At 36.5% G+C, this 18,123-nt stretch overlaps 1 protein-coding gene across 3 annotated transcripts; it reads left to right on the plus strand.

Moving 5' to 3' along the window:
• The first annotated feature begins 471 nt into the window (after positions 1–471).
• On the plus strand, positions 472–16,817 carry LOC117906999 (ACT domain-containing protein ACR3). Of its 3 annotated transcripts, none has more exons than XM_034820303.1 (9): positions 472–659; positions 10,841–10,962; positions 11,234–11,279; positions 11,913–12,027; positions 12,505–12,572; positions 13,368–13,985; positions 14,669–14,773; positions 16,007–16,314; positions 16,491–16,817. In XM_034820303.1, the coding sequence occupies exons 2-9, from the start codon at positions 10,892–10,894 to the stop codon at positions 16,516–16,518; spliced, it is 1,359 nt and encodes a 452-aa protein (XP_034676194.1). In that variant the 5' UTR covers positions 472–659; positions 10,841–10,891; the 3' UTR covers positions 16,519–16,817. The 3 variants fall into 3 exon arrangements, with proteins under 3 accessions (XP_034676194.1, XP_034676192.1, XP_034676191.1); XM_034820301.1 differs by lacking the exon at positions 472–659 and adding an exon at positions 9,482–9,993; XM_034820300.1 differs by lacking the exon at positions 472–659 and adding an exon at positions 10,316–10,369.
• The last annotated feature ends 1,306 nt before the right edge of the window (positions 16,818–18,123 follow it).

An 18,123-nucleotide genomic window follows, 5' to 3' on the forward strand; every position in this document is an offset into this window, starting at 1 on the left:
CCAAATGTGATTACATCACAGATTAATTTCTCATATTTCGATCTTAACATGGCTATTTTTTTTTTTATAATTAATATAAAAATCTCCTAAATGGTCAAATAATTTCTATGAGTTGTCATTTGTTTGAAGAAAATAAGTAAAATTCCCTTAAAAAGCAATAAAAAAAACCATTTTTAGTATTTAAAAAATAATACTACCCTAATATCCTAATATTCTCTTCTCTTTTCCTTTCATTCATAAATGAAGAATAAAAAAAATATTAATCATATTATAGTAAAAAAAAAAAAAAAAAAAAGAATTTATGGAATTAATTTGTATACAGTGAAAGAAGGCGGGAGCAGAGCACGTGGGAGGGAGGGGTGGCTCCGAAATGATACAATTTGCTAAAAGGGAAGGTGTTTAATTGCCGCGTCATCACCAAATATAAAATCACATTTTCAATTCATAAGACGCTTTATGGTTTTAATTTTGCTATCTACCACACACTCACTCAACAGAGAGAGAGACAGAGAAAGAGAGAGAGCATGTTCTCTGCAAGTGCTCTTCCGACGTCGAAAGCGCAGTGAAGTCTTCTCGCTCTGTTTGAGGGCTCCCAGAAAGACTAATTGTTCGCTTATCGACTCTGCCGCTTTTCCTCACTCCATTCTCACCCGTTTTTGGTAAGTTTTCATGTGCTTTACAAATCGTTGCGTTTTGCAGAGATTTTTTTCAGATTTGTACTTCAAATTCCGTGGAGATTTCTTTTTTTTCTGGAAGCAGTCACTGAGTAGCTTTCTCTCCAAATCTGCTCCTTTGTGGCTAATTCTTGTTGATTTTCGCGGTTTTTGTTTTCTGTACAATTTATCTTTCTTTTGAATAATGCAGTCTGATAAGTTTTTATTCCTTGAAATCGTGAAGCCGCTTCCCTTTCAGAGTAGTAACATTTTTTTTTGCTTCAACGTTTGGACTCTGTTTCTGTGGAAAATTTTTCCCTGAGGCAACTTTCCGCTGAAGATAACACTTCCACTGAGAAGAGCTTTTTCGAAATCTGTTTCTCCCGAAGCTCACTACACACATGATAAAACTGTCCGAGTAATTTGTCTTCTGCAAACATTTCTTGCTAAAATTTTCTATCGAACCCAACAGAACAGTACGAGATTGTGAAAACACGCCGGTGGGGTTATTGATTAGAGGGATATGCCGTGTTCATTATAAACACGGTCAGAGTTTAGTATTAGTTATTAGCGAAAGGCCAAATCGATGATGGCTTCCCCACGGCATGGACGCTCAAGAAGAGTCGTACTCTTGGGAAGCCATGGCTGTAGGGATACGGGATGGTGAACAATGAACGATAATGGTGGTTAGGGTTTCAATCAATCAAGTCTTTATGTCATCTCAAAGAGGCTTTGTTTTGTTCTTTACACACTCCCGTTACACGCGCCTAAAAGCGCGTTCCCATGGTCAGTGTTCTTTCCCACGTTTCGTATGCCATCCACAAGGACCACAATCACAGTAGCCCGTGCAACCATGCTCTTCTTTTTTGGGGGCGTGGACACACGCCCTGTAGTGCGTTTGGTCCCTTACACGGGATCTTTTTCGGATGCAACACCAGCGGTCTAGCATCAACTTCCCCTTACCCGTCCAAAAGAAAAAAAAAAAAAATATATATATATATATATATATATATATATATATATATATATATATCTTAACACAAAGCTGCCAGTCATGTGTTAAAAAGGTATAGCCATGAAATTAACCCGTCTTCCTTGTTTATTTTTACGGTGATCATGGTTTTCTGTTGGTTTTAGAAATAGTAGTCCAACAATCAGCTCTGCGTGCAATGTTTAGTAGATGGGACGACTTCCCAATTGTCTAGCAATGAGTTGGTGGCACAAAAAGGTCTTTTTACGCCAAAGTTGCACCAGTCATGTGCTGGAATAAGTAAAAGATATACAGTTACACTAAAATGCTGCAAAAAAGGACTTGGTTTGAATCAAATGTGTGAATACGATATGAAACTTCTGTTTTCGGGAATCATACTATTATGTCATAGGTACAGTTTGCCATATGAACTTTCTTTCAACTCAAAGGAGATGGGAGTTGTCGAATAATAAGCTGATTCCAGTCATGAAAGGATTTTTTTTTTTCTTTTAGCAGCAAAGCTGCAATATTCATGTGTTTAAGTGAAAAATATAATAATCACAGAACAAAGCTGCAGTAAGAACTCGGCTTGAATTAAAGAGGCCTTGTACAAACTTCTATTTTTAGAGAGACTGGTTTTTTGGAATTATGCTCTGACGTCTGAAGTATGATTTGTCGTTAGGTGATTCTTTGGAATTATATGATAACATCATAATTATAATTTGTCATTTGTGTGATCTTGAGCTTTCCAACATTAAGCTTAACTTACAATTGAGTAGGTTAAACTAGACAACAGTTGTTCAGCAATATTAGATTGTTATATAGTCACAAACTGCAGTAAGAACTTGGTTTGAATTAAAGATGCACTTCTGTTTTTAGACAAGTTCATTTCGGAACTATTTAAAGATACCATAGGTATGATTTGTCATGGGATCAAACTTTTTGAAATTGTGTAAATTTTATCATTTTGTTGTTTGTGCGACTTTTAAGATCAAACAATAACCTAGAGGTTGCAACTTGAGTAAGTTGAACTAGGCTAGAGTTTTCCTTGAGTGTTGGTTGTGCTCACAACTAGAAATTTAACATCAAAGTTGCCTAGTCATGTGTTCAAATAAGCAAAAAAAATATGTAATTGCACTAAAAGTATGAGGTTAAAGGTATATTTATGGTATGCCCGTTTATTTCCAGCTCTAACTTTTTTTTGGGTGAATTATGATATTATCATGAGTATGAATTATCATAGGATCTTCTTTAAAAATATATATATATATATATAATAAACATAATTATATTTTGCTGTTTTTGTGATGTTGAGTTGTTCAAATAAGTTCATTGTAAAAGCACATGGCTCTTCTCCAACCGAATGGAAGACGATCTCTCTATCTAATTTATGTGAATTGAATGCTAAGGAATTGATTCTATTTATACGAATTAACATGAGTACGTTGAACTATATCAGGATTGTCCAATAATAAGTTGATTGTACTCATGACAACCAACTCAAGTAGGTTGATAGTGCCTACTAACTTGGATTAAGGTCTTAGAGTAGGTGTGGGCATAAGTTGGTATAAGAACCCAAAGTAAGGTAATAGTTACATTACTTACTAGTATTAGTTGTAATAGATTGTATTGACTAGTAGACAACCTGGGTAAACAGCCTGGATCCTTCTCATGACAGATAACCCAAACTCTTCCCTTGATAGACAATTTGAATCCTTCCCAAATACAATTGTTGAAGTTGTGATTCTCTCCATATAATCAAAGCCAAGATATTGCAGTTACTGTAAATGATGTAAAGGATCTTTTACTTCCCTTCTTGCACCTTCTTCCATACGTGTATAGGTGTTACTAAAAATCAATAAAACACAACAACAATATTTTAGATTGTTTTTTATTTTCTACCATCCCTACTTTATGATATTAGAGCAAGTTCTCTAACGAGAGCATTATCCATTCAACAACAATGGCTTCCGAAAACACCACCCAAACCTCTATTTTTGCTTCTTACATTACCAATCAAAACAACACACCATACTTGATCTCTATAAATGCAGTTGCTCAATTACCGTTAAAACTTTCATCCTCTAGCTACATTTCTTGGAGAGCCTAATTCCACAATTTCTTATTTAGCTATGTTTTATTGGAATATATCAATGGAACCTCACCTTGTCTTGAACCTCTTATCACCGAGAACAACACCAGCATACTAAATCCCTCTTATACTCTTTGGAAAAAAAGACAGGATCAACTTCTTTTTGCATGTTTCTTTATCTGAGTCCGTTGTTTCTTTTGTGTCTTCTACGACAACTGCTCATGATGCTTGGGACTGTTTTACAAGAGGTTTGCCAATTGCTTTCGCTCCAGAATCATGTATTTGAAAGACAAATTTACCTCAATAACCCAAGGCACAAAACCTGTTTTTGAATGCCTACATACATTCAAAGGTATTTGTGATGAACTTGCTCTTATTAGAGTGCTATAAGATGAAGATGATATTGTTATTCGGTGTCCTCAAGGATTTGGCAAAGAGTTTAAGAAAGTTGTGGTTACAATATGTCAAAGAGAGCACCCCATCACCTTTGAAGAGCTCTTTGACACGTTGATAGAGCATGAAAAGTTTCTAAATAGTGATGAAATCCAACTTGATCTCTCACGTGTTACATCAAATGTTGTTTGTCATAACACCAAACCTGCAAATCATGAGACCAATAACCGCAACAGTGAACATTGATGGAAACCAAAGGACTCAAACTATAGTTCCAATTATAATTGTGGCTCTCTAAACACAAACTTTGACAACAATTCAAATCAACCTCGACAAAATCCCAGTAATCAAAATTGGAAGAATGTTGTATGCCGAATTTGTGCAAAACAAGGGCATACACAAACACTGATAACCACCTAGGACACATCGCACAACCACAACCACTGCTAGCTCAACTAACTAGATCATGGACTTTGGTGCTTCTCATCATGTGACTGTTGATTTTAACAATCCTAATTTGCACTAAAATTATGACGAGCTCAAGGATATTATCATTGGAAATGGTATAGGTCTTAAAATCACTCACACAAGTTCAACCAACCTTTCTACCCCTTCCAATAAGTTTCCCTTATCCAATGTTTTATTTTTCCCTTCCATGAAAAAGATCTATTTTTTTTCTCTCAATTTTGCAAATCAAATCATGCTTCCATTGAATTTTTTCCATCTCATTTTGTTGTGAAAGACATGGGCATGTGGGCACAACTAATTCGAGGACCCAACAACCATGACATGTGGCCAAGTGTTGAGAATTCTACCATAGTGACTCCACATGCTTTAGTTGGTGTTCCTGCTTCAACACATGATTGACATAATCGTCTTGAACACCCTTCCATCAGAATTTTCAATCACCTCCTCCATAATAGTCACATTCCGATCTCCTCCAAACTTCCATGAAATTTCTTTTGTGATTCTTATCGATGTAATAAAAGTCATCATTTGATGTTTGGTGTTTCCTCTCTTCAAAGTAGAGGTCCCTTAGATCTTATATATATTGATGTTTGGGGCCTTGCTCTTGTTACGTCAATGGATACTTTTTGGTATTATGTAATTTTTGTGGACCATTTTACCAAATACATTTGAATTTATCCTTTGTGTCATAAATATGATGTGTTCATTGTGTTTTCCAAATTCAAAGCTGTGGTGGATTTTTTTTTTTTTAAAGCACTAATTCTTTCTATTTATTCTAAGGGTGATGGGGAATATGAGAAACTTAAATCTCTTTGTGAATCATAAGGGATTCAACACCTTAAAACTTTTCCCCACACTCCAAAGCATAATGGCTTCGCTGAACGTCTTCATTGTCATGTTGTTGCAACCGGCCTCACCTTACTACACAAAGCCTCTACTCTTACTAGAGCTTTACTTTTCAAACAATTGCATATCTTATTAATCATTTGCCCACACTTCTTCTAAATCTTCAATCACTATTTGAGTGTCTATTCTAAAAACCACTAAATTATCTCAAACTTCATGTCTTTTGTTGTTTCTGCTACCCTTGGCTTTGCCCTTACTCTTTTCGCAAACTAGCACCAAAGTCTCACCCATGTATTTTTATTATATACTCCAACTCTCAAGGCGCCTACAAATGCTATGACCCTTCCATAAATAAAATTTTCCACTTCAAGCATGTTCAATTCATTAAGCATGAATTCCTTTCTCGATCCTCTACGAGCAATCCTCCTCTTGCATTGAATAGCTCTTCAGCATGGTACCCTACCCATTTTTCCATTCCATTAATGGTTGTCAATCATGATTGTGGGCATACATGCATGCCTCTATTGTCACCATCTAACATTGGTTTTCTTCATGATGTCACGGTTGTTGCACTCTCAGACTTGTGCACAATGATTTAAATTCACCCACTATTGCACCACTAACCCATATCTTGACATTTGAGCCTCCTTTATGCCCCCTTTCCCAGCCAACATTCATGTTTTATCTCTAAACTCCCATTTGCACTCATCCTATGACCACTTGTGCTCAAAATAACATCTTTAAACCTAAATAGTTCAACCACACCACCAAACATCCTCTTCCTGAACTTGTGGAGTCCACTTATGTGTCTTAGGCAATCAAGGATCCACAACGGCACCAAGCTATGTCTGATGAGATTAATGCTCTTGTTTGCAAAGGTACTTAGGATTTGGTTTCCTATAATTCTAGTCAAAATGTTGTTGGTTGTGAGTGGGTCTTTCGCATAAAACAAAAAATGACATCATTGCTCATTATAAGGCTCGTCTTATATGTAAAGGTTTTCACCAATGCCCTAGTGTGGACCATCATGAGACCTTCAATCTACTTGTTAAGCCTACAACCATTAGCATCGTTATCTTTTTATCACTTTCTCATGGGCGGCTTATCTGATAACTTGATGTTAATAATTCCTTCTTGCAAAGCACACTCTCTAAAGAGGTATTCATGTCTCAACTACTTGGTTTTGTTGATTCTGGTAATCCCTTTCATGTTTGTCGTCTCAGAAAAACAATATATTGCTTAAAACAAACTTTCAGAGCATAGTACAAGAAACTTAAACAGTTTCTTTTAGATTATGGATTCCTCAATTCTCGGTTTGACACTTCTCTATTTGTTTCCTATGGCCTTTCTACCACTATCTACTATCTCCTTTCTCGTCTATGTGGATGATCTATTGGTAATTGGCAGTGATCCTACTCTTGTTTCCACCTTTTTAATTGCTCTATTGAGCCAATTCTCACTGAAAGACTTAGGTGCTTTTCATTATGTTGAAGTCACTACTACATCTCATGCCTTTTGCTTACTCATCATAAATTCGTATGGGATATTCTCACTTGATTCCACATGGATGGTGCAAAGATGTTCACACTCCGCTATCCACCACTCAACCATTTTTATTTCATGATGGTGCTACTTCTACAAATGTCATTGTCTTTCATGAGGTGGTTGGTTCTCTTCAAGATCTTTCTCTAACTTGTTCAAATATCGCTTATTCTGTAAGCAAGTTATCTCAATTTATGCATCATCCCATTGTCAATTATTGGACCGTTGCTAAGTAACTCTTGTGGTACCTAAAACACACTATTGATCAAGGTCTTCTTTTATGCTTTGATCAACCTCTCATGCTAAGTGCATACTTTGATGTGGATTAGGCTAGAAATCGCAATGATTGGATGTCTACTACTACTTATATTGTTTACCTCGATGGAAATGCTATCTCATGGTCCTTTCACAAACAAAAATCTGTTGCCCATTCATCAACCAAGATTGAGTATCGTGCAATGGGCACCACTGTTGCTAAATTATCTTGGGTGCAATCCTTGCTTGGTGAACTTAGAGTCTCTATCCCTAAGCCTCCAATTATTCATTGTGACAATGTAGGTGCTATTTACCTTTGATCCAATCTAGTTTTCCACTACCGTATGAAACATATTTCTATTGATTTTCACTTTGTATAAGACACAATTGAGCAAGGTTCACTAATTGTCTCTTATATCAATAGTGATGATCAACTTTGTTAATGCTCTCACTAAGCCACTTTCTTGTACTTGTTTTGAACAACTTCATTCCAAGATTGGAGTCTTTAATGGAGGCTTCATCTTGCGGGTGCATGATAGACAATTTGGATCCTTCTCATGACAGACAACCATAAGTCTTCCCTTGATAGACAATTCGAATCCTTTCCAAATAAAATTATTGAAGTTGTGATTCTATCCATATATTTAGGGCCTCGATATTGCAGTTATTGTAAATGTTGTAAAAGATTTTTGACCACCCTTTTTGCACCTTCTTCCATACGTGTATATATAGGTGTTAATTAAAATTAATAAAATATAGCAACATTATTTTACATTGTTCTAATTTTCTGCCATCCCTATTTTATTGATGTGTGATAAATGTTAGTGGTTATCAAATTGTGGAGTTTTATATCTAAGACTTATGAAATATTTAACAATTGCAATCAATAGTATTTGTTCCTTATGTTGTTATAATTAGTTTTGTGGTTTGAATTTGTTAGACTAGCCCTTTTCCCAAAAGTTTAAGGTATAAAGTCGATTTACAAATTTTATGAAACTAAAACTTAATTTCCACTTTGTATATGACTTTTGTTAGGTCAATAAATGCGGGACGACTTTTTCCCACATTTGGTTTGACCAATGAGGGAATACATGAACTAAATGGTATAACAACTTTGATTCTTAGGTATCTTGGGTTGAACCCGCTCTGTTTATGTCTTCCCATCTATTAAATCCATATGTAAGAGGAGGCAACATCAAGATGGAATATTAATTGTTAGGCAGCTTAATAGTTGTTGTTGGCACATTCATTAACAACTTCAGTTTTTAAGAGGATAAGTGGCAGTCTAATATATTTGTCCATTTCTTTCTTTCATGTCATTTCGATAAGTTGTTCACTCTCTTTCCATAGTTATCTATCTTTTTTTTTTTTTTTTTTTTTTTTTAAGTTATGCATGTATGGAGGCGTTAAGAAAGATGAAGTACATAAATTTTGAAAATAAAAAAGAACTGAGGAAACATTTTCAACATCTGATAGAAAGGAATTCAATTATTGCAATGAGAAGTAAAGGAAAGATATCGATATCCTCTTATTTGGCATGAGAAAGAATTTCAATAAAAATGAATTCTCTACTGAAACATTTTACCCTTAGTCCAATAAAAATATGAAGTATGATGGAAACACATGAAAGTTTTTAAAGTTCAAATATAAAGAAATTATCAATTGAACAACAGAGGAAGAAGTGGGCAATAAAGATGAATTAAAAGAAGAATGATCTCTGCAATTTAGTTTTCTAGGATGACGTTAGCAGTAAAGTTTCAAAATAGGTCTACTACTGGCATTTCCACCATTGGAGCAAAGGTTTGAAGGTAAAGTGGCTGGGTCATCATGGGTGCTACTTTGTTTGTGGTTAAAGGTAACATGGGTGGTGTGCACATGACGCCTCTTTGCTGGAAGTGGGTAGAAGGCGACTAAGGCCTGGGCAGGAAGTGGGCCGGTCTTGTAAGGAAGTAAGATCCATGATCCACTTGCAATTTCAGATTTGAACAAAGGCTACGTGAATGGGGACCAGAAACGGAATTCGGATGCCATATTTCAATAACATGCTCCTCTTGGGTTAATAGTAGGGGATTGCTGGGCCTCCAGTGTGTGTAATTTTAAGTTTTAAAACCTACTGGGTTGGGATGGACCGGTGTATTATAAAATCCTTCCCTGCTAGCAGTCCAGGTTCTGAAGGAAACCCCGAACCCGACCCTACCCCAATCACATCATCCCTAAATTTATTCTAGTTAAGTTGGGGTGGGGATGGGGTCGGTCAGGGAGGTACAAAACCCTACCTGGTAGATTCGGTCCGAGCTCTAAGAAAAACCCCAAACCTAAATCTACCCCAATCAGTCTTTCCCCAAACCTAGTCAGGATCGGACTGGGTTAGTCCCAACAGACCTTTTCCATTGCATCCTTATATACAAATCCCTGTGAAACAACGAAATCCAGAATTTTTAAGAAAATCATTTCCTTTCCTCCAAATACCTCCATTCAAAGCATAGTCCGAATTGGGCCTGAGTCGTCCTTCAATCCAAACCAATCTACTCGGGTTGCAAACTAGACGTCTAGTTGTATTACAGCAAGCTACATAGGTGAAGCAGTTTTGCTCCTTATGTTTGCAGGATATGCTACTCATAATGTGAGCGTCCTTTGTAATAGTATGAAATGGGACTGGGGTGATTGTGATGCCTAGATAAAGCCCAAGAAGCTCTTTCTCATCTTTCCCAAATGAGGGTGACTTTGATGTCTAGCTAAACCCCAAGAGCTCTTTCTCATCATTTCTACACATGGTAGTATCTTTATCATCTTAAATGAAAATTGCTGTTTTTTTTAACCTTTTGTCGAAAGTAATTTATTATTAAATAGAAAAAATCATGTAGTGTTTTTTAAATAAAAATAATAATATATTTATTTTTTAATTTAAATAAATTTTATAAAAACAAACAATCAAATATTTAATACTATTAAACAGTTCATCAAACACCATCTCTCATAAAAATCTATTTTACGTCATAAACATATGAAATTGGGTTGTGTTTGGTGTTTGTATGGTTTTTGTATTAGAATCTTTAACATGAGATATTTATTAGTGGTTATCCTATCTAAAATCAGCCCCCACTGCCATATAACCAGACGACAACTTCTGAATGTCTGCAGGGCATGGAGGTATTTATTTTTTTTCTTCTTGTTTCTATTATTTGGGTGGGATGGAGTTAGGATAGAGAATTAGTTAGATCTCATACTGTGCGCCAGTGAAAGTTGTTTAGATTGCTCAGATGGCAGAACTCTTTGGGATTCTGTTATCTTGTACTGCTTCTATAGAGATAAAATTTTTATAAATAACTCGGCAACATTTTTGGAAAAGGCCCGAAGAGAATGATAATTTCATTATATCATCTATAATCAGACATCGCTAAACTCGTTTACCTTTTGAGCATGCTACTTTAGAACCAGTCCTTGTTATTTGAAACTAAAAGGGAGTTTCATCATAATGGATGGTTGTATAAAGCATATTTTAAGTCCAGGAACTGGAAAATTAATCATGAACATTGTTCCTCTATTTCCAAAGCTTCGAACGAATGTTAATTGATAAAAAATCGCATTTCACCTGCTAATCATAACCTCACTATGATGCAGGGAAGAGAAGAGAAATCTATATTGACTGGAGAAGCTGTGAGCTGCAATCCAATGGCTAAAGTTTGTTGGCCTTACTTTGATCCTGAGTATGAGAACTTGAGCATGAGAATAAATCCTCCAAGGTTCTCTTTCCGTCTATCTGTCTCTTCTAAGAAAATTTGTTGTTGCTACATTGTTAAATAGCCTCAAGTGGCCCATCATTAAAATACCTATGAGCCACCATATATGAATAATGGCAGTTGATCAGCACACTATTGGTTCAATCATTTTTATTCTGATTGTATGGTCTACAGTGATGGAACCCTTGAGACTGCTTAATATGATCGATTCTCTAGCACTTTAGCAAGTGAAATTTTGTTGTTAACTCTTTTTTCTTTCTAATGCTATTCTCAGGGTGTCTGTAGACAATTTAAGTTGCAGCGACTGTACTCTGATCAAGGTAAATTGCTATACTAACAAGAATTGTGCTTTCTAAATGATGACTGGCAAGGTCAGTTGTGATTCTGTCAACTAGGCTCTTTTTAGTTCCCTGTTGTAAGTTAGTACAGAAAAATTATGGCATCCAGGCTTTCACATTCCTAATTTCATTATTTCCGAAAGGGAAGAAAGATAAACCATATCATGTTGAATATAATATTGTTTGGAAACATTAAAAAGAATAAGAAAGAACTAGTACACAATTTCTCAAAGTCAGTCAGGTTGCCATAATTCTCAGCCTGATTCTAGATTGGGTTTGACCCAGGCTCAAGTTTGCATCTAAAAGCTTCAGCCCGAGTTCAACCTTTGGGTGGTCAGGCCACATTTTACATTTATTTCCCCTATTTACAAACTGGCAAATTGGCTCCTATTTCCAGCTGAAAACTGAATCAATGAGTGGAGTCATAATTTGAATTTAAAGTGAAAGGAATTTTATAAGAATCTGGTAAAAGCGTCTTCCTGTTAAGATCAACTGGCTTCTTTTCCCTCATGCATGATACCTTGTGCCTTGACAACAAAACTTCCCGATACTTCTTTTTACTACACCATACTTGCATGAATGACTAGATGCAGATTGTGGAATCTGATGTTGCAGGTTGACAGCATGAACAAACCAGGAATACTGCTGGAAGTGGTACAAATCCTAACAGACATTGACCTCCTAATTACCAAAGCTTACATCTCTTCTGATGGCGGATGGTTCATGGATGGTACGTTTGTTTAAGTTTATTTAGCTTCTTTTTTCCATAAGAAGGCACCATCATTTTGCTTGCTATGAACTCTCCCTTTAAGCAGTACTTATCTAGATTCTCTTTTTTATGTACAAGTCCAATATGTTCTAAACTACATGTAAACCTGCTACTTAATATTAGCCCTGAAATGCATTAGTCTTTGGTTATATCATATATGCTTGGGTGGTTTAAGAGACAGGGTTGGCCAATTAGATATTAGGTTCAAGAGTGGAAATTTAGACAATGTGGGATGTAAAAATGCTAATGTATTTCATCCTGGAATTTTGGTGGTGGAACCAATACATGATACCCCATATTCCAGCTAAGCACATGTACTAAAAAAGCCGTGATACCATACTGATTAAAGGAGAGTTCACGGCAAATACTCTGCATGTGCAAGCTCTTGCATGTGTGTGAACAATTAGGTGAGCATTTCAATTCTCTTTGAATAAACAGTGTTTCATGTCACCGATCAACAAGGAAACAAAATTACAGATGGAAAAATCATCGACTACATTGAGAAGGTGCGCTTTCTTCTTCTCTGCTATACTGTTTTTTCTGTACTTGGGTTAAAACCAGAATAAGAGGGCCAATTGAACCGATTGAGCATGGACTCACCCATATTAGTGGAACCTTAACAGAAATTGTGTAACCAATAGCCTGCAAAATAAACATGTAAGCCTGAGGTGATACATTGTACCAACCTCAATCAATCCTTTCCTAATGGGAACAAGTCACTAGCATTTTCAGTGTGCAAATTCAATATGAAGGTTCATGTCCAATTAGAAACTGTCTTTGATGATGAATGTGCTCCCTATTTTTAGTTCATGATGCACACACACTGAATTCTTCTGGTTCCGTTCCTGATGTGCTCTACCTCACGTTCCTTACATATATTGATCAAGCTTATCACAGCATACCCTTCTGTTGGTGGCAACTATCAGAATGTAGTATGCAAGTGGGAAACCATACCAACCTGCAAGCTAATTGCTTCCTATATAATTAAAAAACCAGATGTATAAGTGGATGGGTTTTCACATCAATTTAGGCCCCTTACTCTAAAATCAGCTATTTCACATGTCACATATTGATGTGGGCAAAGATCCCTTATGGTTCCCCATTTAAAAGTTTGTTATGTTCCCTAATGTGTCAGAGTATGAAATGGATGGTCATGCTCATTCTTTCACCCATAGCGAGTGCATTGATAATATTGTCTTTCAGTGCCTGGACTGACCTTGGTAACCTCATGAGTCATGTCAATCAATATTTTCTTCATATGATAAACTGAGCATTTTCTTCCATGATTTTTGTTACAATAGGCTCTAGGACCAAAGGGAGACACCATAGATGGGGTAAAGACTTGGCCAGGAAAACGAGTTGGGGTGCACTCTGTTGGTGATCACACGGCCATTGAGCTCATTGGCAAGGACCGCCCAGGCCTCTTATCAGAGATCTCTGCTGTTTTAGCTGACCTCCACTTTAATGTGGTAGGTGCTGAAGTTTGGACACACAACAGACGAATTGCATGTGTTGTCTATGTCAATGATGATGCCACATGCCGTGCTGTGGATGACCCAACTCGATTATCTGTTATGGAGGAGCAACTCAAGAATGTGTTACGTGGATGCGAGGATGATGACAAAGTGGCTCGAACCAGTTTCTCCATGGGGTTCACTCATGTTGATCGGAGGCTTCACCAGATGTTGTTTGCAGACAGGGATTATGAAGGTGGTGGAACAACAATTGAAGCTGATTATCCTCCCTCCTTCAAACCAAAAATCACAATTGACCGTTGTGAGGATAAGGGATACTCAGCGGTTAGTGTCATGTGTAAAGATCGGCCAAAACTGATGTTTGACATTGTGTGCACACTCACAGATATGCAATATGTTGTTTTCCATGCCAGCATTTCATCCGATGGTCCCTATGCATCACAGGTATATGCATGACTATTCTCTGATAAACAGTCCGACATGCACCTCCATATCTAGTAGTTTGTTCAAGCAGACTTTTAGGTAGATTGAGTTTTATTTTCCTTAAAATGCATTTTCTCCATGTGATAGTAAAACCTTGCTTATGATCTCAAATGACTTCAAATTGCCTGCCATACCATGTTAAGCAAGAATACTGACAGAAGTAAATATGATGTTGACTCAGTGCAAGTGCTCATAAACATGTTCTTTTGGAAGGCCAAATGCGATGTAACGGATACTTGACATCATTCTTCATTAAAGTCTTCCATTAGATATGTGAACTCTGTTCTATGGGATTCTAACGAAATTTAGGCTATTCAGCATTTTGCAAGTGGAGAGAATTTAAGGAATCAGTTATTTAATATTTAATGCTGAAATCATTCTATCAAAGTTGAATATTAGCTCATGGCCAATTGAAGTGGCCCTACTTTGTCATGTCTATGAAATCATTTCTACTATTTCAGCAATTAGCATCATTTGGATTTTTATCATTGCTTTTGGGTGTTTACTTCAACTTTTCTTATGAGTCCATGTTTTTGTGCCTTCAAATGGTATGGGTAACAAAATAAAATGTCGTCATTTACATTAAAGTTCTGCTGCCCCTAAAAGTTGTTATCGTTACCTGAGCTGAATTTTTATACTTGCAGGAGTATTTTATTCGTCACATGGATGGTTGCACACTTGATAATGAAGGAGAGAAGGAAAGGGTCATCAAATGTCTTGAAGCTGCAATTCGACGAAGAGTAAGCGAGGTGAGTGAGAACTCAACCTAATGTTTTTTCTGTTGTTTAGATCTTATGTTATAGCTCAAATAATTCGTTGCTAGTTTACACGCCAAGACTTTCGCTGGTCTTTCCATAGTCCAGCTTAAAAAGAGGGGTTGGAGCCTCTTAGCAGGTGTTGAAGGGTTCAATGCCATTTCACATTTTGTTACTGTTACTTATTTTAACATTTTTTAGTAATAGGAATGAAATAAAGATGAGTGGGATAATATGGTTTCAGTATGTCTATTGCACATTGAAATTCTTATGCCATCAACAGTTATAGCATGATATTCTATCCATGGTAGATGTTAACTCCATTTATTATCTGCTGTACTGTTGGTTGAGCTATTTGTCATTGTGCTAGTCTATGTGCATTACTTACATTGAATTAAGGAATACTAGGACCAAAGGATTTAACAATTCGTTGAATGCATACCAATGCCAGTCTCGTTTTCTCTCAATTGTGACATTTACGGCTCTATTTGTGAAAATAGAGCATGTTCCCGGGTTAAAAGAGACATTTAGTTACACTTGCTAGGGTAGCCTAGTTAGTCAGGGTGAACACTGGGAAGTGTGGTTCCAATAAGTGGCACATGACCCTGTGTTCGAATCCTATCACTGATGATGTCCAGTTGGTTAGGGTGAACATTAGAAAGTGTGGTCCTAGTAAGTGGCACATAGTCTTGGGTTTGAATTCTGCCACTATTGATACCCTAAATTTGTCCGATGCTGGTTGTTGCGGGGCAGTTAGTACCCCCAGGTTTGGGTCCTTATGGAGAGTCCTAAGGGCTTGGTCATGGAAGGTTCCTCGGTTATAAAAAAAAAAAAAAAAAGAGACATTTAGTGACTCTCCTAGGAAAGGATCTCCTTGAAATGGTGAAAGTATAAAATTCTTTTGCTTCCGAAAAAACACCATTGGAAAACCATGCGTGGGCATTGGGGGGTGGTGGTGGGGTGAGTGTTGTTTAGATGCATTGAAGTGTTGCTTCTAATCCAACCATTATATTATATGAAAGATAAACAGAAAATAAGGGGAAAAAGAAGTGAAAAGAAAGCATGTCAACTTATTCAGCAAAATGCCAGGTTTTTTTCCCCTTAGCCTACTCCAAACACATTATGATCCTGTCTGTCATATGCATTTCCAATATTGTTGCTGTTCTATCTGATGGAGTAGAGTTCAATTTAGGTACAATTGTAAGATTGAAATTTGAATGTGTTTAGGGTTTAAGCCTGGAGCTCTGTGCAAAGGATAGAGTAGGCTTGTTATCTGAAGTGACAAGGGTTCTCCGAGAACATGGATTGTCAGTTACCAGAGCGGGCGTCTCAACAGTTGGAGAGCAAGCAATGAATGTTTTCTACGTGAGAGATGCTTCTGGAAAACCAGTGGACATGAAGACCATAGAAGCGCTTCGTAAAGAAATCGGACACACTATGATGCTTAACGTGAAGAAGGAACCATCCAGTGCTAAGACACCTGAGGCTAGCGGATGGGCCAAGACGAGCTTCTTCTTCGGAAGCCTGTTCGAAAGGTTCTTGACTTGAGACTATGCCCAATGTATAGAATAATAAAAGGTGTCAAAAGTATCAAAAGTAGACAAAGCCTGTAATTGCATAGCAGTTCTATTTGTAACATGAAATGTTTATGTGAGTTGTGCTGTTCCAACAATTAATTTCTCTTTTAATTTTCTTTTCGCTTGGTATGTAGGCAACGCTCTCGATATGGAATAACTTAAGAAGAAGTAATGCTTATAGATGGAGTGGTTTAAGGAACAAAGGAAAAGGACCAGTAATATTTTTCTTCCAAAGAATGAGTGACAACTGGGATGGTAATGTGCTCTAAGCTCTGGTGTGTCACGCAAGCGAAGCTAACAGGTCAAAGTGGTTGAACCGAAGCAATGGCCCTGGCTGGAGAGTTACGTGATCACATTTGCTCCCGGTTAGAAAACCGAGGCAGCTCTGAAGCGTCTTCAGTTCTCAAGAAACCCAGCCCTTTTAATGAGAAATCCAATGTGGCCAACTCACATATTTTAAATTTATTTTTGAAATTATAATCATTTAAAACCGTATTCATAAGTTACGGTTTTAAAGTTAAATTTAAAATCACGTATAATATTTTAATATTTTAAAAAAAATTCAAAACCAGAGGGTTCAGTGACTTGGATACCCGCATATGAGATACACTGAGAATTATTCTATGAATCATGTTTTCCAAGTAAATAATTTTTGCACAGTAGGCTTCATGTCATGGGCTTGTCTCATTTAGACTACCACTCATTGCATCAACGGAATAACTATTCCCATTAACAAGAGACCTCCACATAATTGGTGGACGAGTAAGCATCCTGATAAGAATCATGTCAATCAAATTGTCAAGCTTCTTCAAATCACAAGCAACCTAATTTTGACACATGATACAACAAGCAAAGCAGCTTGGCATATATATTCAATGATAAGTCCTTTCTCCCACACGTTTTTAATCTATCTAATATTTAAAAATAATTTTAAAAAACATTTTCAATCTATATACTATTTAAAAAATTTTATCATGTAAAAATTAAAAATATTAAAATCGATTTTTAAAATTATTATCAAACATATTTTAATATAATAAAAATCGAGCACTCCAACTATAACCGTGTTAAACCTATGTCGCATGGATTACTATTAGAACAATCTTGTCGTATTGGATTTAACAAAATAGGGAAGTCTTTTTTTTTATTTTTTATTTCATTCCATCAAATCATGGCTGTGAAGAATGGATCCGGAACAGAAACCAAGCATGATTCATTACACAGCTCCCGTAAGAAAAACAGTACCATGGTGGCTCAAAAGAAGTTTGTTCCTTGGAGGGAAGAAAGGACATTGGCACAAAGATATGATAGAAAATTGGAAAGCAACAAAATAGGATAAACGCCAAACAAATGTGGGGTACCGCACTACGCATGCAGTTAGTGGCTTCTTACTAGAGCCTATGTGTCTCCTTTGTCCATAGTAATTATTGCGCCGTTACCTCACATGTACAAGAAAGCAAAAGAGAAATTATTGTTAGGCTCTATCGTTTTTCTTTAAGTCGATTAAGATATTTTACCACGGTACTCTTATCTGAATGACTTATTTAGACTTTTACTAATGAACTTCTAAATACAAAATCGTATTGCCAAACTCATAATTGACCATTCTTATTTGTACAAATGGTACTTCAAACTTGGAACGAACATGAAGAAATTAACGATATTTTTTTATCTTTTGAGTTGTTCTGTCGGATCGATCGCTCAAGACCTTTGGTCTCTACTTGGACCTAATGAAAAAAATAGAATCACTTTTTATGGACTCGTTAA

This window comes from Vitis riparia, chromosome 18, assembly GCF_004353265.1.
Source record: "Vitis riparia cultivar Riparia Gloire de Montpellier isolate 1030 chromosome 18, EGFV_Vit.rip_1.0, whole genome shotgun sequence".
Lineage (NCBI taxonomy): Eukaryota > Viridiplantae > Streptophyta > Magnoliopsida > Vitales > Vitaceae > Vitis > Vitis riparia.

What these genes read in the sequence shown, in the direction of transcription:
- LOC117906999 (XM_034820300.1), top strand. An exon ending in TGGCGGATGGTTCATGGATG is followed by an intron (nt 12,028 to 12,504) that starts GTACGTTTGTTT and finishes TTGAATAAACAG; the next exon opens with TGTTTCATGTCACCGATCAA. An exon ending in TTCGGAAGCCTGTTCGAAAG is followed by an intron (nt 16,315 to 16,490) that starts GTTCTTGACTTG and finishes CTTGGTATGTAG; the next exon opens with GCAACGCTCTCGATATGGAA.